At 49.5% G+C, this 24,142-nt stretch overlaps 2 protein-coding genes across 4 annotated transcripts in view; one reads left to right on the top strand and one right to left on the bottom strand.

The window, feature by feature from the left end:
* Positions 1-7,435, top strand: part of VWA2 (von Willebrand factor A domain containing 2) — a 58,939-nt gene extending 51,504 nt beyond the window's left edge. For both annotated transcript variants that reach the window (XM_063962548.1, XM_063962547.1), the window contains exons 13-14: positions 4,835-4,957; positions 6,171-7,435. In XM_063962548.1, the coding sequence (XP_063818618.1) occupies positions 4,835-4,957; positions 6,171-6,283 (236 nt within the window). In that variant the 3' untranslated portion in view covers positions 6,284-7,435. The remainder of the gene's footprint in view (positions 1-4,834; positions 4,958-6,170) is intronic.
* A 2,443-nt stretch (positions 7,436-9,878) lies between these two features.
* The window catches only part of AFAP1L2 (actin filament associated protein 1 like 2), a 187,305-nt gene continuing 173,041 nt past the window's right edge, over positions 9,879-24,142 (bottom strand). For both annotated transcript variants that reach the window (XM_063962546.1, XM_063962545.1), the window contains exons 11-19: positions 22,200-22,411; positions 20,170-20,315; positions 19,245-19,353; positions 17,262-17,480; positions 16,913-17,033; positions 15,517-15,678; positions 14,442-14,632; positions 13,454-13,576; positions 9,879-10,779 (exon numbers count right to left, since the gene is read on the bottom strand). In XM_063962546.1, coding sequence (XP_063818616.1) covers positions 10,753-10,779; positions 13,454-13,576; positions 14,442-14,632; positions 15,517-15,678; positions 16,913-17,033; positions 17,262-17,480; positions 19,245-19,353; positions 20,170-20,315; positions 22,200-22,411 — 1,310 coding nt within the window. In that variant the 3' untranslated portion in view covers positions 9,879-10,752. The remainder of the gene's footprint in view (positions 10,780-13,453; positions 13,577-14,441; positions 14,633-15,516; positions 15,679-16,912; positions 17,034-17,261; positions 17,481-19,244; positions 19,354-20,169; positions 20,316-22,199; positions 22,412-24,142) is intronic.

Below are 24,142 nucleotides of genomic sequence, written 5' to 3'. Positions count from 1 at the left end.
GAGGCAGGGAAGGAGAGGGAATCTGCCAGGAATTTGCACAGAGGGGGAGCAGTAGAATAGACAAGTCAGGGTGCCAGGCTGTGTGTAGGAATTTGCACAGAGGGGAAGCAGTAGAATAGAGAAGTCAGGGTGCCAGGCTGTGTGTAGGAATTTGCACAGAGGGGGAGCAGTAGAATAGAGAAGTCAGGGTGCCAGGCTGTGTGTAGGAATTTGCACAGAGGGGAAGCAGTAGAATAGAGAAGTCAGGGTGCCAGGCTGTGTGTAGGAATGTGCACAGAGGGGGGAGCAGTAGAATAGAGAAGTCAGGGTGCCAGGCTGTGTGTAGGAATTTACACAGAGGGGGAGCAGTAGAATAGAGAAGTCGGGGTGCCAGGCTGTGTGTAGGAATTTGCACAGAGGGGGAGCAGTAGAATAGAGAAGTCAGGGTGCCAGGCTGTGTGTAGGAATTTGCACAGAGGGGGAGCAGTAGAATAGAGAAGTCGGGGTGCCAGGCTGTGTGTAGGAATTTACACAGAGGGGGAGCAGTAGAATAGAGAAGTCAGGGTGCCAGGCTGTGTGTAGGAATGTGCACAGAGGGGGAGCAGTAGAATAGAGAAGTCAGGGTGCCAGGCTGTGTGTAGGAATTTGCACAGAGGGGGAGCAGTAGAATAGAGAAGTCAGGGTGCCAGGCTGTGTGTAGGAATGTGCACAGAGGGGGAGCAGTAGAATAGAGAAGTCAGGGTGCCAGGCTGTGTGTAGGAATTTGCACAGAGGGGGAGCAGTAGAATAGAGAAGTCAGGGTGCCAGGCTGTGTGTAGGAATTTGCACAGAGGGGGAGCAGTAGAATAGAGAAGTCAGGGTGCCAGGCTGTGTGTGTGTAGGAATTTGCACAGAGGGGGAGCAGTAGAATAGAGAAGTCAGGGTGCCAGGCTGTGTGTAGGAATTTGCACAGAGGGGGAGCAGTAGAATAGAGAAGTCAGGGTGCCAGGCTGTGTGTAAGAATTTACACAGAGGGGGAGCAGTAGAATAGAGAAGTCAGGGTGCCAGGCTGTGTGTAGGAATTTGCACAGAGGGGGGAGCAGTAGAATAGAGAAGTCAGGGTGCCAGGCTGTGTGTAGGAATGTGCACAGAGGGGGAGCAGTAGAATAGAGAAGTCGGGGTGCCAGGCTGTGTGTAGGAATGTGCACAGAGGGGGAGCAGTAGAATAGAGAAGTCAGGGTGCCAGGCTGTGTGTAGGAATTTGCACAGAGGGGGGAGCAGTAGAATTGAGAAGTCAGGGTGCCAGGCTGTGTGTAGGAATTTGCACAGAGGGGGGAGCAGTAGAATAGAGAAGTCAGGGTGCCAGGCTGTGTGTAAGAATTTGCACAGAGGGGGGAGCAGTAGAATAGAGAAGTCAGGGGGTGCCAGGCTGTGTGTAGGAATTTGCACAGAGGGGGGAGCAGTAGAATAGAGAAGTCAGGGTGCCAGACTGTGTGTAGGAATGTGCACAGAGGGGGAGCAGTAGAATAGAGAAGTCAGGGTGCCAGGCTGTGTGTAGGAATGTGCACAGAGGGGGAGCAGTAGAATAGAGAAGTCAGGGTGCCAGACTGTGTGTAGGAATTTGCACAGAGGGGGGAGCAGTAGAATTGAGAAGTCAGGGTGCCAGGCTGTGTGTAGGAATTTGCACAGAGGGGGGAGCAGTAGAATAGAGAAGTCAGGGGGTGCCAGGCTGTGTGTAGGAATTTGCACAGAGGGGGGAGCAGTAGAATAGAGAAGTCAGGGTGCCAGACTGTGTGTAGGAATGTGCACAGAGGGGGAGCAGTAGAATAGAGAAGTCAGGGTGCCAGACTGTGTGTAGGAATGTGCACAGAGGGGGAGCAGTAGAATAGAGAAGTCGGGGTGCCAGGCTGTGTGTAGGAATGTGCACAGAGGGGGAGCAGTAGAATAGAGAAGTCAGGGTGCCAGACTGGGTGTAGGAATTTGCACAGAGGGGAGCAGTAGAATAGAGAAGTCAGGGTGCCAGGCTGTGTGTAGGAATTTGCACAGAGGGGGGAGCAGTAGAATTGAGAAGTCAGGGTGCCAGGCTGTGTGTAGGAATTTGCACAGAGGGGGGAGCAGTAGAATAGAGAAGTCAGGGTGCCAGGCTGTGTGTAAGAATTTGCACAGAGGGGGGAGCAGTAGAATAGAGAAGTCAGGGGGTGCCAGGCTGTGTGTAGGAATTTGCACAGAGGGGGGAGCAGTAGAATAGAGAAGTCAGGGTGCCAGACTGTGTGTAGGAATGTGCACAGAGGGGGAGCAGTAGAATAGAGAAGTCGGGGTGCCAGGCTGTGTGTAGGAATGTGCACAGAGGGGGAGCAGTAGAATAGAGAAGTCAGGGTGCCAGACTGTGTGTAGGAATTTGCACAGAGGGGGGAGCAGTAGAATTGAGAAGTCAGGGTGCCAGGCTGTGTGTAGGAATTTGCACAGAGGGGGGAGCAGTAGAATAGAGAAGTCAGGGTGCCAGGCTGTGTGTAAGAATTTGCACAGAGGGGGGAGCAGTAGAATAGAGAAGTCAGGGTGCCAGGCTGTGTGTAAGAATTTGCACAGAGGGGGGAGCAGTAGAATAGAGAAGTCAGGGGGTGCCAGGCTGTGTGTAGGAATTTGCACAGAGGGGGGAGCAGTAGAATAGAGAAGTCAGGGTGCCAGACTGTGTGTAGGAATGTGCACAGAGGGGGAGCAGTAGAATAGAGAAGTCGGGGTGCCAGGCTGTGTGTAGGAATGTGCACAGAGGGGGAGCAGTAGAATAGAGAAGTCAGGGTGCCAGACTGTGTGTAGGAATTTGCACAGAGGGGGAGCAGTAGAATAGAGAAGTCAGGGTGCCAGGCTGTGTAGGAATTTGCACAGAGGGGGGAGCAGTAGAATAGAGAAGTCAGGGTGCCAGGCTGTGTGTAGGAATTTACACAGAGGGGGGAGCAGTAGAATAGAGAAGTCAGGGTGCCAGGCTGTGTGTAGGAATGTGCACAGAGGGGGGAGCAGTAGAATAGAGAAGTCAGGGTGCCAGGCTGTGTGTAGGAATGTGCACAGAGGGGGGAGCAGTAGAATAGAGAAGTCAGGGTGCCAGGCTGTGTGTAGGAATTTGCACAGAGGGGGGAGCAGTAGAATAGAGAAGTCAGGGTGCCAGGCTGTGTGTAGGAATTTGCACAGAGGGGGGAGCAGTAGAATAGAGAAGTCAGGGTGCCAGACTGTGTGTAGGAATGTGCACAGAGGGGGAGCAGTAGAATAGAGAAGTCAGGGTGCCAGGCTGTGTGTAGGAATGTGCACAGAGGGGGAGCAGTAGAATAGAGAAGTCAGGGTGCCAGGCTGTGTGTAGGAATTTGCACAGAGGGGGGAGCAGTAGAATAGAGAAGTCGGGGTGCCAGGCTGTGTGTAGGAATTTGCACAGAGGGGGGAGCAGTAGAATAGAGAAGTCGGGGTGCCAGGCTGTGTGTAGGAATGTACACAGAGGGGGAGCAGTAGAATATAGAAGTCAGGGTGCCAGGCTGTGTGTAGGAATTTGCACAGAGGGGGAGCAGTAGAATAGAGAAGTCAGGGTGCCAGGCTGTGTGTAGGAATTTGCACAGAGGGGGGAGCAGTAGAATAGAGAAGTCAGGGTGCCAGGCTGTGTGTAGGAATTTGCACAGAGGGGGGAGCAGTAGAATAGAGAAGTCAGGGTGCCAGGCTGTGTGTAGGAATTTGCACAGAGGGGGGAGCAGTAGAATAGAGAAGTCAGGGTGCCAGACTGTGTGTAGGAATGTGCACAGAGGGGGAGCAGTAGAATAGAGAAGTCAGGGTGCCAGGCTGTGTGTAGGAATGTGCACAGAGGGGGAGCAGTAGAATAGAGAAGTCAGGGTGCCAGGCTGTGTGTAGGAATTTACACAGAGGGGGGAGCAGTAGAATAGAGAAGTCAGGGTGCCAGGCTGTGTGTAGGAATTTGCACAGAGGGGGAAGCAGTAGAATAGAGAAGTCAGGGTGCCAGGCTGTGTGTAGGAATTTGCACAGAGGAGGGAGCAGTAGAATAGAGAAGTCAGGGTGCCAGGCTGTGTGTAGGAATTTGCACAGAGGAGGGAGCAGTAGAATAGAGAAGTCAGGGTGCCAGGCTGTGTGTAGGAATGTGCACAGAGGGGGGAGCAGTAGAATAGAGAAGTCAGGGTGCCAGGCTGTGTGTAGGAATTTGCACAGAGGGGGGAGCAGTAGAATAGAGAAGTCAGTGTGCCAGGCTGTGTGTAGGAATTTACACAGAGGGGGGAGCAGTAGAATAGAGAAGTCAGGGTGCCAGGCTGTGTGTAGGAATTTGCACAGAGGGGGGAGCAGTAGAATAGAGAAGTCAGGGTGCCAGGCTGTGTGTAGGAATTTGCACAGAGGGGGGAGCAGTAGAATAGAGAAGTCAGGGTGCCAGGCTGTGTGTAGGAATGTGCACAGAGGGGGGAGCAGTAGAATAGAGAAGTCAGGGTGCCAGGCTGTGTGTAGGAATTTGCACAGAGGGGGGAGCAGTAGAATAGAGAAGTCAGTGTGCCAGGCTGTGTGTAGGAATGTGCACAGAGGGGGGAGCAGTAGAATAGAGAAGTCAGGGTGCCAGGCTGTGTGTAGGAATTTGCACTGAGGGGGAGCAGTAGAATAGAGAAGTCAGGGTGCCAGGCATACAGTAAGGATTGCAGCTAGTGTAAATGACCATACGCAGCCTACAAAGATGTCAAACCAAGTCACTTGATTTGGGGCAGCATCACCATCCCTCTGCACCCTGTAAGTGCCCTTTGGCTGCCGCAAGCTGTTTTCTGAACCACTACTCCGGTGTTCCTTTGTTGAATGTGGACTTAGTTGTACAATCAGCCTTTTGAACTGTGATACTTGTGTGTTTCAGAGGCAAAATCCAAAGTGAATCTGTGCAAACCCAACCCTTGTATGAATGGTGGAGTGTGTATCCTGCGACAGGACAGCTACCACTGTGAGTGCGACGGCTGGGATGGACCCCACTGCGAGAACCGTAAGTGTTTCTGGGTTCTGCAAGTCTGCCAGGTCCATACGTAACATTGGCAAGTATATACAGTATTGGTTTAAAGTATAACTATATCCCAATGACCCCTATAGGGATATATAATTTCTCTGCTGACCGTAGACTGTCCGGGAGCAAAGCGGGGACGCACCACGTGCAGGCAATGTGACAGGAGTAAGGATAGACCGTCCATTACTGAAAATGGGCTTGTATAGAATATACTATATACAGCCATATGTTTTTAGTCCTGCACCAGAGATATCTTCCAATATACTCCATTTCCACTTATTATCCCGTATTTCTTTATCCCTATTTTTACGCTCTTATTTCTCTGGATATCCGGATGGTTCCCCGTAAGTAACTTTTTGTGTGTTACAATTATAATAACAATATATTGATTTAATCATTATTATTTAAGAAATAAAAACTCCCCGACACCCAGAAATTTTTGCATATAATTACGGTTACCTTGTATACGTCAGTATTCATTCACCCTCTTGGTTTGGGCTGTGTTTTATTCTATACGCGAAGCAAAATAATTACAAAGATGTAAAAAAAACAAAGTAAACGGTGATTAAAAGTTCAGCCTGTATATTTAATACTAGTCACCAGCCCGTCAGAAACAACAATGGCGTCTGTGCGCGCCCGAACGGAGCAACACTTTAATTACTCCATCGGGTGTCATCTAGTGGCTGCCAGTGTGCAAAACACTTGAATCCCCCCGTAGAGGTGAGGAGCAGTGTTCACCTTTTATTAAGTAGGATGATGATGAAAGGTGTGATAAACGTTCTAATAATTAATAACACCCCACAGGATTAATCTGTCCAGGCCCTCAGAGTCTGCAATTGGAGGCCCCGTCCTGCTTTGTTGTGGTAGGGTGTGTTGTAGCGTGTAATGGTTGTGTAAATGGCCTGCTGTTATTACAGACGGGTGTCTCAGTCATTGATGAAATGTATTTATAAAACTTTCTACTGAGATCTGAGATTTGGAGTAAAGTGCGGCCCTTTTGACGGTTAGCGGGCCGCCCCATGGTGCCCCCAAAGTGTAGCAGCTAGCCAATCACTATTGTAGCCTATCAGGTGGGTTATAAGTAATTATCAATAAGTCCCAACCATGCGGCTAAGTCTGTCTGGTCTATCAATTAGAGCCTATTTCCTTTTTTAACAATGTCCCTGTGACTTTGTTGTGTGTGTTCACATTGTAGGAATACTCAGAGGGGATGCACACTGGCCCCTAGGACTACAAGGCAAGCTTCGGCGACAGAGGCACTCCAGCACAGCGCGGCACCACCGGAAACCCTCCCGGAAGGCACCATAACTTCAGCCTTGTTTACTGCTTGAGGGCCAACACCATACTTGTTGTGGGCCGTGGTAGGACATTCAGAGACTTGGATTGCATTTTCACATATCACCGACTCACTGGCAGTCTGGGGTATTGCAAACTGCTACCTCGCTGCAAGAATAGACTGGTGTAATGGCACGGAGTGGACACTAGAGGGCACCAAGTCAAAGCATCAACTTTTTCAGAGTCTGTTCTCAAAGGGGCTGATTCTAAATTGGATGTCACTGCGTCTGCTTTTATGTATGGCCACGGTAGTCTGCTTACTACCTTATTGTATGGTAAAAGGATATCTGAGATGTGCGGACAGATTTATATCCGTATATTTGTCTGTGGATTATTATATTAACGTCTTATTGTTCCACCACCTACAGTAGAACTTGAATCTTGTAGCTAACGTGTATGTTATAGATACAGATGGTAGCCAGGCGTGCTGTAACTCGCTGGTTTTATCAGGTTTTGTAGCAGAGGTATAATGTAGACCAGAGGTTCTCAAACTCGATCCTCGGGGGCACACACAGTGCATGTTTTGCAGGTAACCCAGCAGGTGCACAGGTGTATTAATTACTCACTGACACATTTTAAAAGGTCCACAGGTGGAGCTAATTATTTCACTTGCGATTCTGTGAGGAGACCTGCAAAACATGCACTGTGTGTGTCCCCGAGGACCGAGTTTGAGAACCTCTGATCTAGACACCCACTGTATTTTGTACTATATTTATATATGAGGTAATTGTTATTATCATAATTATTAGATTATTTGTTAATATGGATTTGTACAGGTTTTTTTTGCTGAATTGTAAAAAATAAAAAAAAATTCTCTTGTACAACGTGTTTTGTATGGATTAAAGTCACGTTGTCGGGGCCGCTCTCTGCGTAGGCGGAATACTCCCATCTGTGAGAGAGGCTTCAGCGTCAGACTTGTGTCTCAAGACTGTTACTGAATGGGCTGCAGGGCCTTGGCCACTGCAGCTGGGCCCACTTTACCCTCAGTAATGATCGAGGCGAATCGGGGAGTGGGGTCCTATTTCCATCTCTCCCCTGCGAGACCAAAGACAGGTTTATCCCTTATACAGGGAATGTACCATTAGCCGTAACCCAAAAATGAATAAATGAATGTATGAAATGTAACGGCGCTGACTCGTGTTTGCCTACATCTATATGTCACGGGAGGCTTGTAAGGGAGGAAACACCTGGGTGAGTGTCCGTGTACAGGCTCCGAGGAGCACGATGAAGATCAAGCGTCCAAGCTGTGATGTCAGTGACCGTTTCTCTATTGGGACGCTCTATTGAGACTCCTGACTGTCGTTCAGGATTGTCCAAGGAAGCGGCGAATTTAGATGCGGGATGTGTCAGACATCCTAAATCTGGATCTCCCCTCTCTTCACACGGTGGGGTAGTATTTATTTATTAACAGTTTCTTATATAGCGCAGCATATTCCGTTGCACTTTACAATTAGAACAACAGTTATAGAACAAAACTGGGCAAAGACAGACAGACAGACATAGAGGTAGGAAGACCCTGCTCGCAAGCTTACAATCTAGAGTACATGGAAATAGGCATTGATACACAAGGATAGATGCTACCTATTGCATAATGGTCCACCAGATTGCTAGGTTCTTAATGGGTTGTATGATATGATCACCCAGCAATGTTTGAAGACAAAATGTGAGGTTATGTATACTGTACAGAGAGGATGTAATTGGATAGGGAAGCATTGAAGGTTATGTGGGTGGGTCTGGAATTTGATAGGCTTGTCTGAAGAGGTGAGTTTTCAGGGAACGTATAAAGGTTTAGAGACTAGCGGTGAGTCTTATTGTGCATGGGAGGGCATTCCACAGAGTGGGTGAAGCACGGATAAAGTCCTGTAATTTTGAGTGTGAACAAGTAATGCGTGTGGATGAGAGACTGAGATCTTGTGCAGAGCGGAGAGGTCGGGTAGGGAGATATTTTGAGATGAGTGAAGAGATGTGTGTTGGTGCAGTTTGGGTAATAGCTTTGTGTGTGAGTAAAAGTATTTTATATTGAATACGGTAGAATACCGGTAACCAATGGAGGGACTGACAGAGCGGATCTGTTCTGTCAGTCGGGGCAATTGCACAGAGTGTCCATATTTACCCCTATTGTTCCATAAGTAATATACAGTGGTGGGTGTTACCCATATCCCCCAATCATGTATCTAGAACATTGTGGAAGATGGCAGCCAGAATCCGGTTGCTATGGGAAACACATCCGCTAGTCCTGGTGAGATGGTTTGATAAATCTCCCCCTAGTGTATTACTCTTATGGTACAACTGAGGTAAATGTGAGACTGGAACGTGGAAAAAAGTGAGGGAATGAAATTGCCACCTGGATTACCCATTACATACAGGAAACATACAGCATGTCAATAGTTAGAATGTCGACACTGTACCGACACCACAATGCTGACGTGGTTATAATGCTACGTAAAGCATTTTATCCGGTTCAGTGTTATAACTTTAGACATGGTGTTACAGCAGCATTTTAAAGTCCTAATGCCAAGCTGATTAAAATGCTTTAAGTAGAATTACAACTGCGTCGGAATTGTGTCGATATAAGTCAGTATCGACATACTGACATGATAGAACCTTCCAAATATACCAAGGGTTGTAACAAGGTACAGGAGGGAAACATTCTTCACAGGAGGAGAAGTATTAGAACACGAGGACATGCACTGACACTGGAGGGGGGGAGGTTCAGGGGGAATCTGAGGAAAAATGAAATTACAGAAAGGGTAGTGGACAAGTGGAATAGCCTCCCATCCGAGGTGGTAGAGGCTAAGACAGTAGAGCATATAAACATGCATGGGATAGACATAAGGATATCCTTACAAAGAAATAAGGATCAAATAGGGTTGAGGTTACCTAAAGGTTAGAAAAGGGGCAGACTAGATGGGCCAAGTGCTCCTCATCTGCCGTCACATCCTATGTTTCCGTGACTATCTACCTCCTGGCAACATCCATTCCAAACATGCTTGTCCTGTCCAGTAGTGGACCCATGACCCCTGAGCAATGGTTCCACATGAATTTGATACAAGAGAACTTGACCAGCTTCCCATTGTCCCTGAGACTGGTGGCATTAGTGACAGGCCATAGTCCGCATGTCTCCTTTAGCGCCTGTGGCCACATGGTCAGTGTACGGTAATATGGATATCACCGGCTCTTTGGATACCCATCACCTCCCTCACCAATGATGGGAGACGAGGAGTTATATTAAGGCCTTTGGTCCCACCCTCTTGGTAATCACCGTAACAGCGGTAGCCGGTTAGAGTACCGACACCCCTAGAGTAGAACATTTGAGATAATATGAATAGGGCACTAGCAGCGAATCATAGTGAAGCACATTCATCTGGGTTTACCACCAGACGGGCCTCACAGGCGGCTTGATGGTCACACTGATCCATCTGTCCTGATCACCGTGAGTCGGACGTTGGCATCAGGTGTTAGCTACACTGCCGGTGTGAATGAAGCTTGCCTGAACGCGCTGTACAGCGTGACCCTACTTTCTCTTTATCCGTGTAATCACAGAGAACCGAAATTAATTACCAAAATGTTCAGATTTAGGTTTAATTTTTCATTTAGGAATCATAAAATACTTTGAAACACTTTAACATTAATAAGCCCCAAATCAGTCACTTCTTTAAGCAGATGACAGGGAAACTGTGGCCCAGCTCAGTCTATATTGGGTGCGGTGGAAAATATGGAAGGAGGATCGGAATCACCGCAGACTCCGAGTCAATGCTTAATGTCTTGTCATACAGAACCAGTTCCATGGTTTTTAAGAGAAATTTTGTTTTTGTTGTTATCTGAGCATTACCTGTTAGTTACCGTATGGTCCCCTTACATAGTTTAATGTCTCCTGCTCTTCTCCGTCATGGAGCCCCATCTCTAGGTTTCGTAGTTCTCCTCATGAAATCGTCAGACTTGAAATTGTTATATGACAATAAATATGTTCAACCATATAGAAAGCTTTCACTTTATTCCTAAAATAGGTGGCAGGATATCCGTTAAGTACTGAACAGTGGTGCAAAGTCTTGCTGCGCCATCCTGTAGAGGTTGCCCGTCCTCTCCACCCCTGGATGGGTGAAATATTTCATGGGCAAATTGCTGGATTTAACACACAACCCCAGATACTGTAGACCTGGACCTAGTCTGAGGTCACCGTAACAGCGACAGAGGTCCAGGCAGGTGGTCGCTGTACTCCAGTCAGTCTATTATGCCCCATGGATTACTGCCAACACGAGAGGGCAGTTGGCTAATGTCTTGGCTTTGGTCACCCAGAGCCTGGTCATGTGCAACTCAAGAAGAGGACCCCTGGAGGTCTAAAGTGTTGGTTCTCTTTCAGGAAGGGGTGAGGTCCTGACATCTGGTAAATACAATGCCGACCAGATACAAGTCTTTAAGTCCATTTAGGAGCAGTAGGTTTCCTAGCTTGCGCCTTTCTTCTCCCATTCCTAGAAAATAACAAAAAATCCAGAATATGAACATGGAAGAGTCATACGTCTTTGTAAGTGCAATTACATCAAGAATGGGCACCACATTGCATCACAGCTATTTCTCCAGGAATGTTTGGGATTAACTTCACCTGAATCAATTGTCTAAATGATAAAGATTAATGTTTCATTGCTTCTTGCGTATTTCAGAACATAACACGAATTAACTGACTAAGGGGCAGATTTAATGACTTTATTCTTGTTATCACTCGTTGCGAACGATAAATGGTGCTCCAGCCAATCAGCTCCTATCATGTTTTTAAAAATGTCAGGAGCTGATTGGTTGGCGCACCATTTATCATTCACAACGTGTGATAACAAGAAGTTGAATTAATCTGTTTGGTAGATTATACCGTTGTGCGGTGTGACACTCCAGCAGGGGGAGGCCTGTGCGGACGACTCTCCAGCAGGGAGAGCTCTGTGCGGGTGACACTCCAGCAGGCGGAGCCTTGTGCGGGTGACACTCCAGCAGGCGGAGCCTTGTGCGGGTGACTCTCCAGTAGGAGGAACCCTATGAGGGTGACTCTCCAGCAGGAGGAACCCTGTGAGGGTGACTCTCCAGCAGGAGGAACCCTGTGCGGGTGACTCTCCAGGAGGGGGAGCCCTGTGCGGGTGAGTCTCCAGCAGGGGAGCCCTGTGCGGGTGGCTCTCCAGCAGGGGGAGCCCTGAGCGGGTGGCTATCCAGCAGGGGGAGCCCTGTGCGGGTGCCTCTCCAGCAGGGGGAGCCCTGTGCGGGTGCCTCTCCAGCAGGGGGAGCCCTGTGCGGGTGCCTCTCCAGCAGGGGGAGCCCTGTGCGGGTGCCTCTCCAGCAGGGGGAGCCCTGTGCGGGTGCCTCTCCAGCAGGGGGAGCCCTGTGCGGGTGCCTCTCCAGCAGGGGGAGCCCTGTGCGGGTGACTCTCCAGCAAGGGGAGCCCTGTGTGGGGGACTCTCCAGCAGGGGGAGCCGTGTGCGGGTGACTCTCCAGCAGGGGTGAGCCCTGTGCAGGTGACTCTCCAGCAGAGGGGAGCCCTGTGCAGGTGACTCTCCAGCAGAGGGGAGCCCTGTGCAGGTGACCCTCCAGCATAGGGGAGCCCTGTGCAGGTGACTCTCCAGCAGGGGGGAGCCCTGTGCAGGTGACTCTCCAGCAGGGGGAGCCCTGTGCAGGTGACTCTCCAGCAGGGGAGACCTGTGCAGAAGGGCAGTAAATTACTGAATATTTTAAACCCACCATAAATATACCCCTTCCCCTCGCTCTTTCCCATTTTTTGATCCCAGTGTTAACCAACAGAAGGGATCCCGCCTCATGGCTGCCCTGGTTAGAAAGCCTGTATTCCTGTCCTGTCTATGGAGAGGGAGTGGCGCCGGACAATTTAGCAAGCAGCTTATATTAAACCCTACCTGACTTTCCTACCCAGTCTGCTGAGCATGCAACTCCCACTGCGGCTCCCCAGACAAAGGGGGACCCCCATTACTGCACGGGGACCATATTAGTCCCATAGGGCTCCTTCCTGAATAATGTATAATGGAGGGAAGGTAAATGGGGGCACTGTTATTGTGGCAGAGGGGCTGAAACATTTTTGAGAGATTTGGTTACTGGTTCTTAAGCTAGGAATCTAGTAGGACAACTTTTTGTATAGAGAGGCTTGGGTCATGTTGTAGGGTCTTCTCTTATCAACATGTCCTGTTCTGACACTATCAGTGTGACCTGGATCACCATCAACGGGCATTGTGCATTGATACTATCAGTGTGGCCTCGATCACCATCGATGGGCATTGTGCACGGACACTGAGTGTGGCCTGGATTACCATCCCCAGGCATTGTGCACTGATACTATCAGTGTGGCCCGGATCACCATCACCAGGCATAGTGCACTGATGCTATCAGTGTGACCCGGATCACCATCACCAGGCATTGTGCACTGATACTATCAGTGTGACCCTGATCACCATCACCAGGCATTGTGCACTGATACTATCAGTGTGACCCGGATCACCATCACCAGGCATAGTGATCTGATACTATCAGTGTGGCCTGGATCACTAGGCGATTATTGTATGGCCACACAAGATGATTCCTGTCCAGTATCTCAGGATGTGTGTGGTAGGTGAGGATGTAAGGTACAAAGGTGTCCTCATTCACCCATCCCTTTTTTTGTCATTTGGCTCCGCCAAGGGTAGTGATTCGCAGACTTTTGTACCTATATCTTAATTTAGCATCTGTGTCATCCTCTTGCCTTTTTCCCATACCGCTGCTGCATGCAAAGCTGTGCTATGACTAAGATGCACATTCGGCACAAAACCGTGAGGCGGAACGCGTGGCGCAGCTTAGTCACATAAACAGACTTGTGCCATATGAGGATATTTGGTGTGATTGGAGAATAGACTACTGAGCACACATCTGTAAGTGTCTGTGTATAAATGGATCAGAATCTTACTTATTACATGGTGTATTACAGAGGTTCCTACACGCGGTCCTCAAGGCACCCCAACGGTCCAGGTTGTAAGTATATCCATGGCTCAGCACACATGGTTAAATCAAACTAACTGATGTTCTAATTAAGTCACCTCTGGATATCCTTAAAACCTGTACCGTTAGGTTGCCGGCGATCGGGAACCTCTGGTGTATTGGTATGCACTGCATCCTGCACACATTTACCTTGGCTTTCTGCAGGACGGTTCCTTTCCCGGTGGTCATTATAGATAACGGCCGGCTCTTCAGCACCATGGCAGCGTTTACCGGCGAGGAGTCCGGGATGTGGGTGGGGCTGCTGCTTTTACCCTGTACAAATCATCAAGAGGAGAAAATTTTACTAATTACAAGTAAAACTTCCGTCAGTCTATACATAAGCAGCGGACAGCGTTCCGCCTTATTAGTGCTCAGCTGTTCCTGGTTCTAACCCTGCCGGGCTGCGGTTAGACGGCGTCACCGGATGCCACAATACACCGTGTCTGCTTTATAATGCCAAATAAAGATCACAGAGACAACCCCATTACCAGGCGTGATCACTAACGGTTGGGTTTGTTGGTTGTAGTTCCAGGAGTTTGGGGTGTTGGTTCTCTAAAAGACCATCCAGCGAGCAAGACCTTTACTTCCACATATAGCTCAGGTTCTTATGCGCTATACACTGGTTTTAGAAGACCACAGTGTCTGTGTGCAATGGCCAGCGCTGAGATGTAAGGCCAATAGGTCAGCGGCCCGTGTCTCCTGCCCTGGTACTGCACCGGCTTATATGGGAGCGGAATAGTGGAGGACAGGTGAGAGAACGCAATCCTGCCGGCTCTGCAGCTTATTGCATGGGGAAGTGTTCTGCTGGTTATCTGCCCAGCTTTTGGGTTGTCTTGTGCAGGGGTAACGTGGCTGCTGGTGGGATGACCTGCTAGACCCGATACTGCACTGCTTTATCTGTCAGCCTGGGCTTTCCTTCATATATAGGACTGTATATCCAGGACTATCACTGGGGATATGACGGAAGCATTAATACAGGGCAGTATTTATTAATAGATGATTGGAACACTGGGCACTGAGATCAGAGAGACGGAGCTGGGAGGTACCACAAAGAAGAACGTTCTACTGATCCACAGAATAGACCGGGGATTACAATGTAGTTGACCAAGTGTTCTGCGGACGCTGCTGTGAGGCTTACACTTGTAATGCTGTCCAGGTGGGCCTGGTCCACTGTAGTCCCAAGGGTCACCGGCCCGAGCTCCGCTTTCCTCAGGTTCTCCTTCACTTCCACGATTTGTAGCTCTAGGTCAACCCGGTGGTTCTCTCGCGCTTTACACTCTTCCTCTTTGCTCTTCAGCGTCTCCTCCAGGTCATGGAGCAGCTTCTTGTCTGTCACAGACACATATTACCGCCATTAGGTATACAGGCAGCTGCGTAACATCTGTCCCTCTATATCCCAGCACCATGGGCCTAATTCAGATCTGATCGCAGCAGCAAATTTGTTAGCAATTGGGCAAAACCATGTGCACTGCAGGAGGGGCAGATGTAACATGTGCAGAGAGAGTTAGATTTGGGTGGGATGTGTTCTAACAGAAATCTAAATTGCAGTGTAAAAATAAAGCAGCCAGTATTTACCCTGCACAGAAACAATATAACCCACCCAAATCTAACTCTCTCTCTCTGCACATGTTACATCTGCCCCACCTGCAGTGCAACATGGTTTGGCCCATTAGCTAACAAATTTGCTGCTGCGATCAGGTCTGAATTACCCCCCATGTCTTCTCCCTATCTTCCTATCATATGTCTGCACATTGCTGGTGGGGGCTCGCAGTCAGAGGACCTGCTCTTAGAGGATGGAGATACAGGAATCATGGCATTAGTACATAGCCCTTCCATTACTGAGCACTGGACCCCAGTATGACAGGATGGACCAGTTACTGGGAACCTAGAACCCAATACAATGATCTAGTGCACAGGTTCTCAAACTCGGTCCTCAGGACACCACACGGTTCATGTTTTGCAGGTCACCTGTAGATTTTTAAAATGTGACAGTTGGTGATATACAGTGCAGCTGCCGGGTGACATGGAAAACATGAACCGTGTGGGGTCCTGAGGACCGAGTTTGAGAACCACTGATCTAGAACCATTCTCCTACAGTAGTAATAAGGGATGGTTATGCCCTTGGTCATATTAGAACCTAATACATTAATCTAGACCGACCCCCCCCCCCCCCCCCCCCTCCTTCATGGCAGTAGTAACGGACGGGCACCTACCCGTGCAGTTGGCGACGCTTTCTTTGAGTTCTCTCCTTTCCTTTCGGAGCTGCGCCAGCTGCTCCCGGATCTCCTCTCGCTCTTTCTCCAGACGCTCCTTCACCTGTGTGAATCTCCTGGCTTCGGCCTCCGTGCGGTTCTTGCCCAGTTTGGTTTCAATGGCTGATGCGTGAAAGAGAGGGGATAAGGCACAAATCTGACAGTATCTGTAATATATAATCTGTCTCCCCCCCGTATACAATCACAGCGGTCACTGGGGAGCGAAGGACATTGGGGATCATTTATAAAACCAGGGTCACAGGTAACTGGGAAACGTGCGGTGACGTAACACCATCCAGATATCTGCTAAATGATATCGGGCAAATGGCAGAATCTGATTGGTCGCTGGGTGTCTCCAGTTCAGCGACACACCCACTCCCATAACCCGCCCATAACACGGACACCTCCGTGCGTCTGATTAGCCACCTCCCAGTCACCGGCCAATACATTTCTAATTCACTTCAGGCACCGTAATCAGTGCTGCGACTCTGTGCGCTAGCAATCGCGGCTTAGACGCAGGCGTCCAGCATCGGCAGTAAACCCATCTCTGAATCAGGCCGATTTAACTGCATCAGTGGCCCAAATGTATAGGGGCGGGATGTACTAAGGGAAAAATGCGGTAAAACCCCCGTTCTAGGGGGGTTTTACCGCATTTTTAAATGTACTAAGACACGGCCGCCCACTTTTTGATGCGGAGGGTATCGCCATCTTTTTATGGCGGTACCCTATAGAAGCCTATGGGCTTCTTACCGCATCCCGTCGCACCTGCCGCCGCCCCCCCATACCTGTATGCAGGCAGCTGCCGTCGCAGTCTTGGATCCCAGCTTCCTCCTCCCCCAGGAACACAGCCATCTGTACTTCCGGCTGCGGGGAGGATGAGCCCGGGACTGACAGCAGATGCCCCCTCCCGATGCTGGGAGGCGACGGAGGCCCCCGCACACCCTCTCCTGTGGACCACCAATTTTCGCACGGAGCCACTGCCATGGCATTGTGATACTAAGCGGTGCGATAGCAGGTGCTGGCCCGCAAAGATTATTAGTACATCCCACCCTTAAGCCTTTACAAGAGATAAAGTGGAGACAGATAAAGAGTGATAAATGACCAGCCAATCAGCTTCCTAACTGCCAAGTCACAGGCTGTGTTTGAAAAATGACAGTTAGGAGCTGATTGGCTGGTACTTTATCACTCTTTTTCCGTCTCCACTTTATCACTTTTTAAGGCTTCATACATTTGGGTAATTTTGTTTTGTGCATCATTTTCCCTAAAGTTGATAATTAGTGCTAGAGAGAAATGGTAACGATGAGACGTCACGGTGGCGGGCAGCTCCGAGGATCTCCGCGACTAACACCTAACCCACCTGGACTGCCCAGCTTTGATCTGTCGCTCTTGGTTTTCCCCAGCAGCGGACTGGAGGTGACGGCGGCCACTGTTTTCACCTGAAGGTCAGGGGCCGGTTCCTCTGCGCACACCACCGTTTCCTGTGACATGAGAAATACGCCTTAGCACACGTCATTAATAAGTTACGAGAATTAACCATGAGATAATGGGATTTCAGGGATACATTGAGGGAAAAATAGTCTAATAATAAACAGTTCTAGATTGATGGAGAAAGCCCCTGTACTGTGATCATGATATGAGAAGTACTATAGATCTATGCGTTCTGCTGTACACAGGAACAATACGGACTGTGACATGTGGTATCTCACCTCGCGGATGGGACAGGGGGGCTCCTGGTCCCTGGAAGTATCTGGTTCCGGTCCCTTCTCCTCGCTGTGGTCCTTGTCTGGGCCCGGAGGGGTTTCTACAGCCGTACATGTCTGAGGTATTACCCCGGGGCTGTGCAGGAAAGATCTCGCCGGAAGCAGATCCAGGTAAGCGCTATCTTCTGTCTCCCCCACTCGCACCTCTGCTTTAGGGTCTTCTTTCTGTGTCAGGAGCAGAGGTCATACAAGTAAATCTGAGGTCACTGTCTCCTGTAATTACTTATACACTGGAAACCAAAATAATGTATTATAGAGCAGAGGGAAAGTTCATTTTATTTTATTACCCTCAAAATAGTTGTGTCCCAGTTTAGCTCTATACCCTGTTATATGGCACATGTTCTCGTCATGGAGAATCGGCACACATCACGGGTACATATAGGCCCTCATTCCGAGTTGATCGCTCGCTAGCTGTTTTTAGCAGCATTGCACACGCTAAGCCTCTGCCCTCTGGGAGTGTATCTTAGCATAGCAGAAGTGCGAACGAAAGGATCACAAAACGGCGACTAAAATTTTTCAAGCAGTTTCTGAGTAGCTCCAGACCTACTCCTACCTTGCGATTACTTCAGACTATTTAGTTCCTATTTTGACGTCACAAACACGCCCTGCGTTCAGCCAGCCACTCCCCCGTTTCCCCAGGCAAGCCTGCGTTTGTATCTGACACGCCTGCGTTTTTCAGCACACTCCCGGAAAACGGTCGGTTACCACCCAGAAACACCCACTTCCTGTCAATCACTCAGCGGTCAGCAGTGCGATTGAAAAGCGTTGCTAGACCTTGTGTGAAATTGCATAGTCTTGTGTGAAAGTACGTCGCGCGTGCGCACTGCGCACCATACGCATGCGCAGAAATGCCACTGTTTTACCTAAGCGGCGCGCTGCGACCGAAAGCAGATAGCAATCAACTCAGAATGAGGGCCATTGTTCTCGTACATCTTATACTTCTCTCTTCCTTTCAGAATTACTCAGTGCAAGCTGCCGTATTTCTGTGAAAGTCCAGAGATCAGTCAGCCAACCTATGGCTGGCTTAGGATGTGTAGAGTAACAATGGCAGGAGGGTCAAAGGTTGCCTGGGCCTGAGCTGTCCAGTTACTATAATACCATTAGTGGCCACATGCAGTCGCAGAATGGGAATAGTCTCATACAGTATGTGCTGCATTACTAATAATATTAATAACCAATATAAATACGGGGCTGATGCGGGTATCTTGTCTGCGTTCATACTGCACATTCTGTGTGGGTGTGACCAATGTTGTGTGGGTGTGGCCACTGCAGTATGGGTGTGACCAGTGCCGTATGGGTGTGGCCAGTACCTTGTGGGTGTGACCAGTGCCATGTGGGTGGGACCAGTGCCGTGTGGGTTTGGCAAGTGCCGTGTGGGTGTGACTTGTGCCGCGTGGGTGTGACCAGTGTCATGTGGGTGTGGCCAGTGTGTTTGGGCGTATACACTCCCTAAACATGTAAATTGTAGAATAATTGCACGGGAAAATAGAGATACAATTTAATGCTCATGATTTTTGGCTGACCATATGGCTGGTCACTATCATGCTGATGGGCCTATTTATGTGTGGAGGCCTGGAACTGTAGTCCCATCCACCCCATTGTTAATATGGCCCTGTGGTGGTCCTAAAATCACATATTTTTGGTTAATTATCTCCTAGTGAATGATTTCGGGAATCTTGTCAACTGGAATCAGAGTCTAGAAAGTCGGCAATTAGTTATTACATCCCAGCCACATGGGAAACGGCCTTCAGGTGTGGATCCAGAAGACTTCCCTGGTTTTATGGAGTTTTATCAATACAATTCTCCACAGTTTAAGGATTGCCCTAAAGTCTAACATCGTACGCAGATCTGACATGCAGCGGAATACTAACGCTTCCATAAAACGTAATGAAGGAAGGGGGGCTCATATTGCCACTGAGGGCCACTCACCACTGGGTCTGACACATCAACGTCATCATACAGATCATCCTGTTGACTCCTCCCATTGCGCGGGTTGTCGATGTAAGTGTTGGGCTCAGAATATTTTCTCTGCATCAAGCTGCAAAGAAGAAATGCGTAATTCAGAATAGGGTGAGATGATTCATTGTAAAACAATAATATATATTTTATTATGAAATAATAGGTCGTTACTTAATAGTGCTTAATTAGCAAAATAAAATACATTTCACTATAACATGTAAGTAACACTATTCCTGTGACAATCTATTTTATGCACAAGAGCTAGTTCATCAAGATGGCGGTATCTGCGAGGCTGTAAAATGTCGCTCTGACTTTTAGTCACGCAAAATGTTCCGACTTTTGCTTGTCCGCTGAGATGGCGCCAAGATGGCCTATTCACATGACTTAACAAGCGGACTTATTATTTATGCCAACCAAACACTGAGCTCTGTTGTGTATTTGTGTATATGCAACGTCATCAGGGTGCCATCCTCACGTGTAGGCATACTAGGCAGCTGCCTAAGGGCCCCACAATTCTAGGGGCTTCCGAGCAGGGGCGGGTGGTGGTCCCACAATCAGAGCGGCCAGGCAGCAATCTCTACTTCCCTCCCAGCCTGCACCCAGACAGTGAATGCTGATTGGTGGATGGCTGGAACTATTCACCAATCAGAGTGCTGACAGCCATTCACTGTATGGAATGCACCTTTGTTTTGGCATATGTCCTGGCGCACATACTGCGTCATGCCCAAAGTGTCAGCTCAGCGGACAAATAGTTAATATGCTCTGACTGCGCCTCTTCATTTCTCCCAGCCGCCCCCACTGCCTGCACATTAGGGCTTGGGGACAGTGTGCGCCTATGCAGAAGGGGGAAGGGGGGGTAATTTGAATACGATGAAAGGAGACGTTGTAGACTTACAAGTAGGAGTTCTTGGCTGCGCTGACAATGCAGGAAACTCGCTCAGAATCCACATAGTCATAATTAAATTCTTCTGGGTCCGTCTTTGAGCCAGATTCAGACAGGAGGAGTCCCAGCCAGTGGCCCATGTCCTCCGAGGACTTTGCCTGCGTGTAAACAGCGCACATCACTACAGTACACAGCGTTAAGTGTCGCCAGATGGTGGAGAGTCATCCCATCCACCTCCTCAGACATAACGGAGATATATGTGCACACAACTCATGGGAGAACGTGCTAATATAGTACCTGAGAGGGGATGTAGGGGAGCTGTATCAAGGCTTGGAGAGAGATAAAGCGGAGAAGTTGCCCAACCAATCAACTTTCATTTCATAGATTGTGCTGGATAAACGACAGTTAGAAACGGATTGGTTGCTTTGGGCAACTGCTCCACTTTATGTCTCTCCAAGACTTGATACATGTCCTCCTGGATCTTTAAAAAAACAACAACCAAAAAACAGAAATACCCTGAAATGTTTGTACTGATAGTAATACAGGCATGAAGGCAATAGAAAGTGAAAGGATACATATAATTTGTTTATAAGATACACAGTTTACAGCAAACGTTCAGCGTTTACTCTGCGGGAGGAAGTGAGTAAATCCGGCTGTCCTCCAACTCACCCCGCAGGGAGAGAGAATGCACTGTGCGTGGAGATACATGGAATTTCCAGCAGAGGGCAGTAAAGCAGAGGTACAGTATAAAGTGAAGCTTCTTGGGGGTATATATATATACGAGGCAGCAAGGGTCAGACGTCATCACTCAAGTGCAAAAAATGCTTTCATTTTGAGGTCAAAAACATCTCTTTGAAAATATACCCCCTGGTGTTCATTTTTATTTATTTTTTATCTTGTTGCACTGTGGAAACACCCTGCTGCAATAAGAAAATGGGTCTTTAAAAAAAACAAAAATGAAAAAGCGGCAAAGGAGAGCGGTCATTCAGACGCTCCTCCAAAGAGGATGGGCTCCCCAACCCAGGGGGCACAAAGCTCTAACATGGGCGAGGGTCTTGAGGCTGTTGAAGGACATCTACCCTGAGAGTCACTAAAGCCTCACCCAGGGAAACAGGAACTTTGGCCCATGGGAACGACTCAGAAGGAACGGAGGGAGATGGGAGCCTCGGGGCCACGCCACTTCCCAAATACTGAGTCCGTAAGGGTTAAACACACCCGTCAATTCACTGATTTTCTTGGGTCGTGTGGTTGCAACTCTCCTTCAGGCCAGGCCCAAGTACCTTGTAAACCCCCCTACCACCCTCTACGCGTCCCTGATTGTTATACTTAGAAGATATCATGATGAAAATAGCTTTTGCGCACCCCTCTTACTACACTGGCAGGTGTCACTCCCATTGGACCCCCAGCATGTGTGAGGTAGTAGGCCCTAAACAGTGCTCCTTTATACGGAGGACCTCTACTGGACACCTGAGTCATTACTAGGGGGGAGGGATCTGATGTGTAACAGACAGTGATAGCAGGCTCCTGATTGGATGGCTGGTTGTCATTAAATCTCATGCTCCGGCTACTCCGGTTTCCTCCCACAATCCAAAAATATACTGGCATCAGCTACTAACTGTCATTTCATAGGTTGTGCTAGATAGCTGGAAGCTTATTGGTTGCGTCGGGCGACTTCCCCATGATTTCTATCTCCAAGGCTTGATACATCCCCCCCTAATGTAAGGGTGCGATCTTACAAACAGCGCAGGTTGTAGTGGAGCAATCCTATGACGTTCCCTGATGGACCCTTGATCCGGTCTGTAGAGGTTCTATATGAATTGTAGGCTGCCGGAGAGACGGCTTCTACATACGTAATTATTATTATGGTGGGGCTTGATCCTGAGGGGCTATAATTCATTTGTGGGGTTATAAATCGTTTTCAGTTACAACCGGCAAAAGTTTTTAAATCATTGTGACCGTTTTATTTTCCTTGAGTACATAGACTAAGAGGATTCGTCCTGCGTACACGTGTGACCATGGCTGGGCGTAGAAAAGGTTCTTACCTCCAGAGTGGCCAGCTCTTCCCCATTATGCAGGATCCGGAAGGAATACAGGTGGTCCGGGGTGGGCTGAGGAATGATGTCGCAGCCCGTCAGGGACACCGGATGGATGGCGAACTTACTCCTGCTCCTGTCCTGGTAGAAGTGTAGCTGGCCGTCCTTCACGCAGCAGTAGCGAGATTTCCAGTGGCTGTTTATCAGCACGTTCAGGTAATCTGGAAGTAATCAGACACATCTCTTATGGGAACTGGGCAGCGGTCTAAGGGAGCAAATTTGGCGTGGCAATATCCCCTTAAAAAAAAGTAAAATGCGCAACACGCTACACTTGTCCCCTTCAGCAGCGCTGCCCAGAAACTGACCCAGGCCCATGACACCGCATGCTGCAAAGGGGCCCTCCAACAAGCCTGGGTAAACAGTACCCCCCCACACCCCCTTGGCGCCATTAATGCCCGCGGCTGGATGTGCAGTGTGAAAACAGAAGATTCGCTCCACAAATGGATTTGCGTTTAACTCTGAATGGGACCCTTTGTGTTGATTCTTGGATTGTTATAAGCCACCGTATGTACTGCGGCACACCGTATATACTGCGGCACACCGTGTAAACATAAATACTGACAACCCTATGTGAAAAATACCACTCTGTGCCAGCCACCACCATAACACTGGCATCGTGTACCCTACACAGCACTAACACGTAGCCCTCGTCCCATGTGTACATACATGTACACGCCTCTCTACACGTCACTAGCACCGTGATTGTGCAGCAGACGTGTCCCTGGGGTGTACAGGCAGCCAATGAGAAGGACCCGCTGGTAACTCACAAATATACAGTTCTCAGGAACTTGCAGGGAATGAAAATGCTGTGACTGCGCCAGGGGTCCTGCCTGTGACTGCGCCAGATGTTCTGCCTGTGACTGCGCCAGGGGTCCTGCCTGTGACTGCGCCAGGGGTCCTGCCTGTGACTGCGCCAGGGGTCCTGCCTGTGACTGCGCCAGATGTTCTGCCTGTGACTGCACCAGGGGTCTTGCCTGTGACTGCGCCAGGGGTCCTGCCTGTGACTGCGCCAGATGTTCTGCCTGTGACTGCGCCAGATGTTCTGCCTGTGACTGCACCAGGGGTCCTGCCTGTGACTGCGCCAGATGTTCTGCCTGTGACTGCGCCAGATGTTCTGCCTGTGACTGCGCCAGATGTTCTGCCTGTGACTGCGCCAGATGTTCTGCCTGTGACTGCGCCAGATGTTCTGCCTGTGACTGCACCAGATGTTCTGCCTGTGACTGCGCCAGATGTTCTGCCTGTGACTGCACCAGATGTTCTGCCTGTGACTGCACCAGGGGTCCTGCCTGTGACTGCGCCAGATGTTCTGCCTGTGACTGCACCAGGAGTCCTGCCTGTGACTGCGCCAGGGGTCCTGCCTGTGACTGCACCAGGTGTCCTGCCTGTGACTGCACCAGGGGTCCTGCCTGTGACTGCACCAGGTGTCCTGCCTGTGACTGCACCAGGGGTCCTGCCTGTGACTGCACCAGGGGTCCTGCCTGTGACTGCGCCAGGGGTCCTGCCTGTGACTGCGCCAGGGGTCCTGCCTGTGACTGCATCAGGGGTCCTGCCTGTGACTGCACCAGGGGTCCTGCCTGTGACTGCACCAGGGATCCTGCCTGTGACTGCATCAGGGGTCCTGCCTGTGACTGCACCAGGAGTCCTGCCTGTGACTGCACCAGGGGTCCTGCCTGTGACTGCGCCAGATGTTCTGCCTGTGACTGCACCAGGAGTCCTGCCTGTGACTGCGCCAGGTGTCCTGCCTGTGACTGCACCAGGTGTCCTGCCTGTGACTGCACCAGGGGTCCTGCCTGTGACTGCACCAGGGGTCCTGCCTGTGACTGCACCAGGGGTCCTGCCTGTGACTGCGCCAGGGGTCCTGCCTGTGACTGCGCCAGGGGTCCTGCCTGTGA

Source organism: Pseudophryne corroboree, chromosome 3 (assembly GCF_028390025.1).
Source record: "Pseudophryne corroboree isolate aPseCor3 chromosome 3, aPseCor3.hap2, whole genome shotgun sequence".
NCBI lineage: Eukaryota > Metazoa > Chordata > Amphibia > Anura > Myobatrachidae > Pseudophryne > Pseudophryne corroboree.
This window is presented reverse-complemented; position numbering and strand designations above follow the sequence as displayed.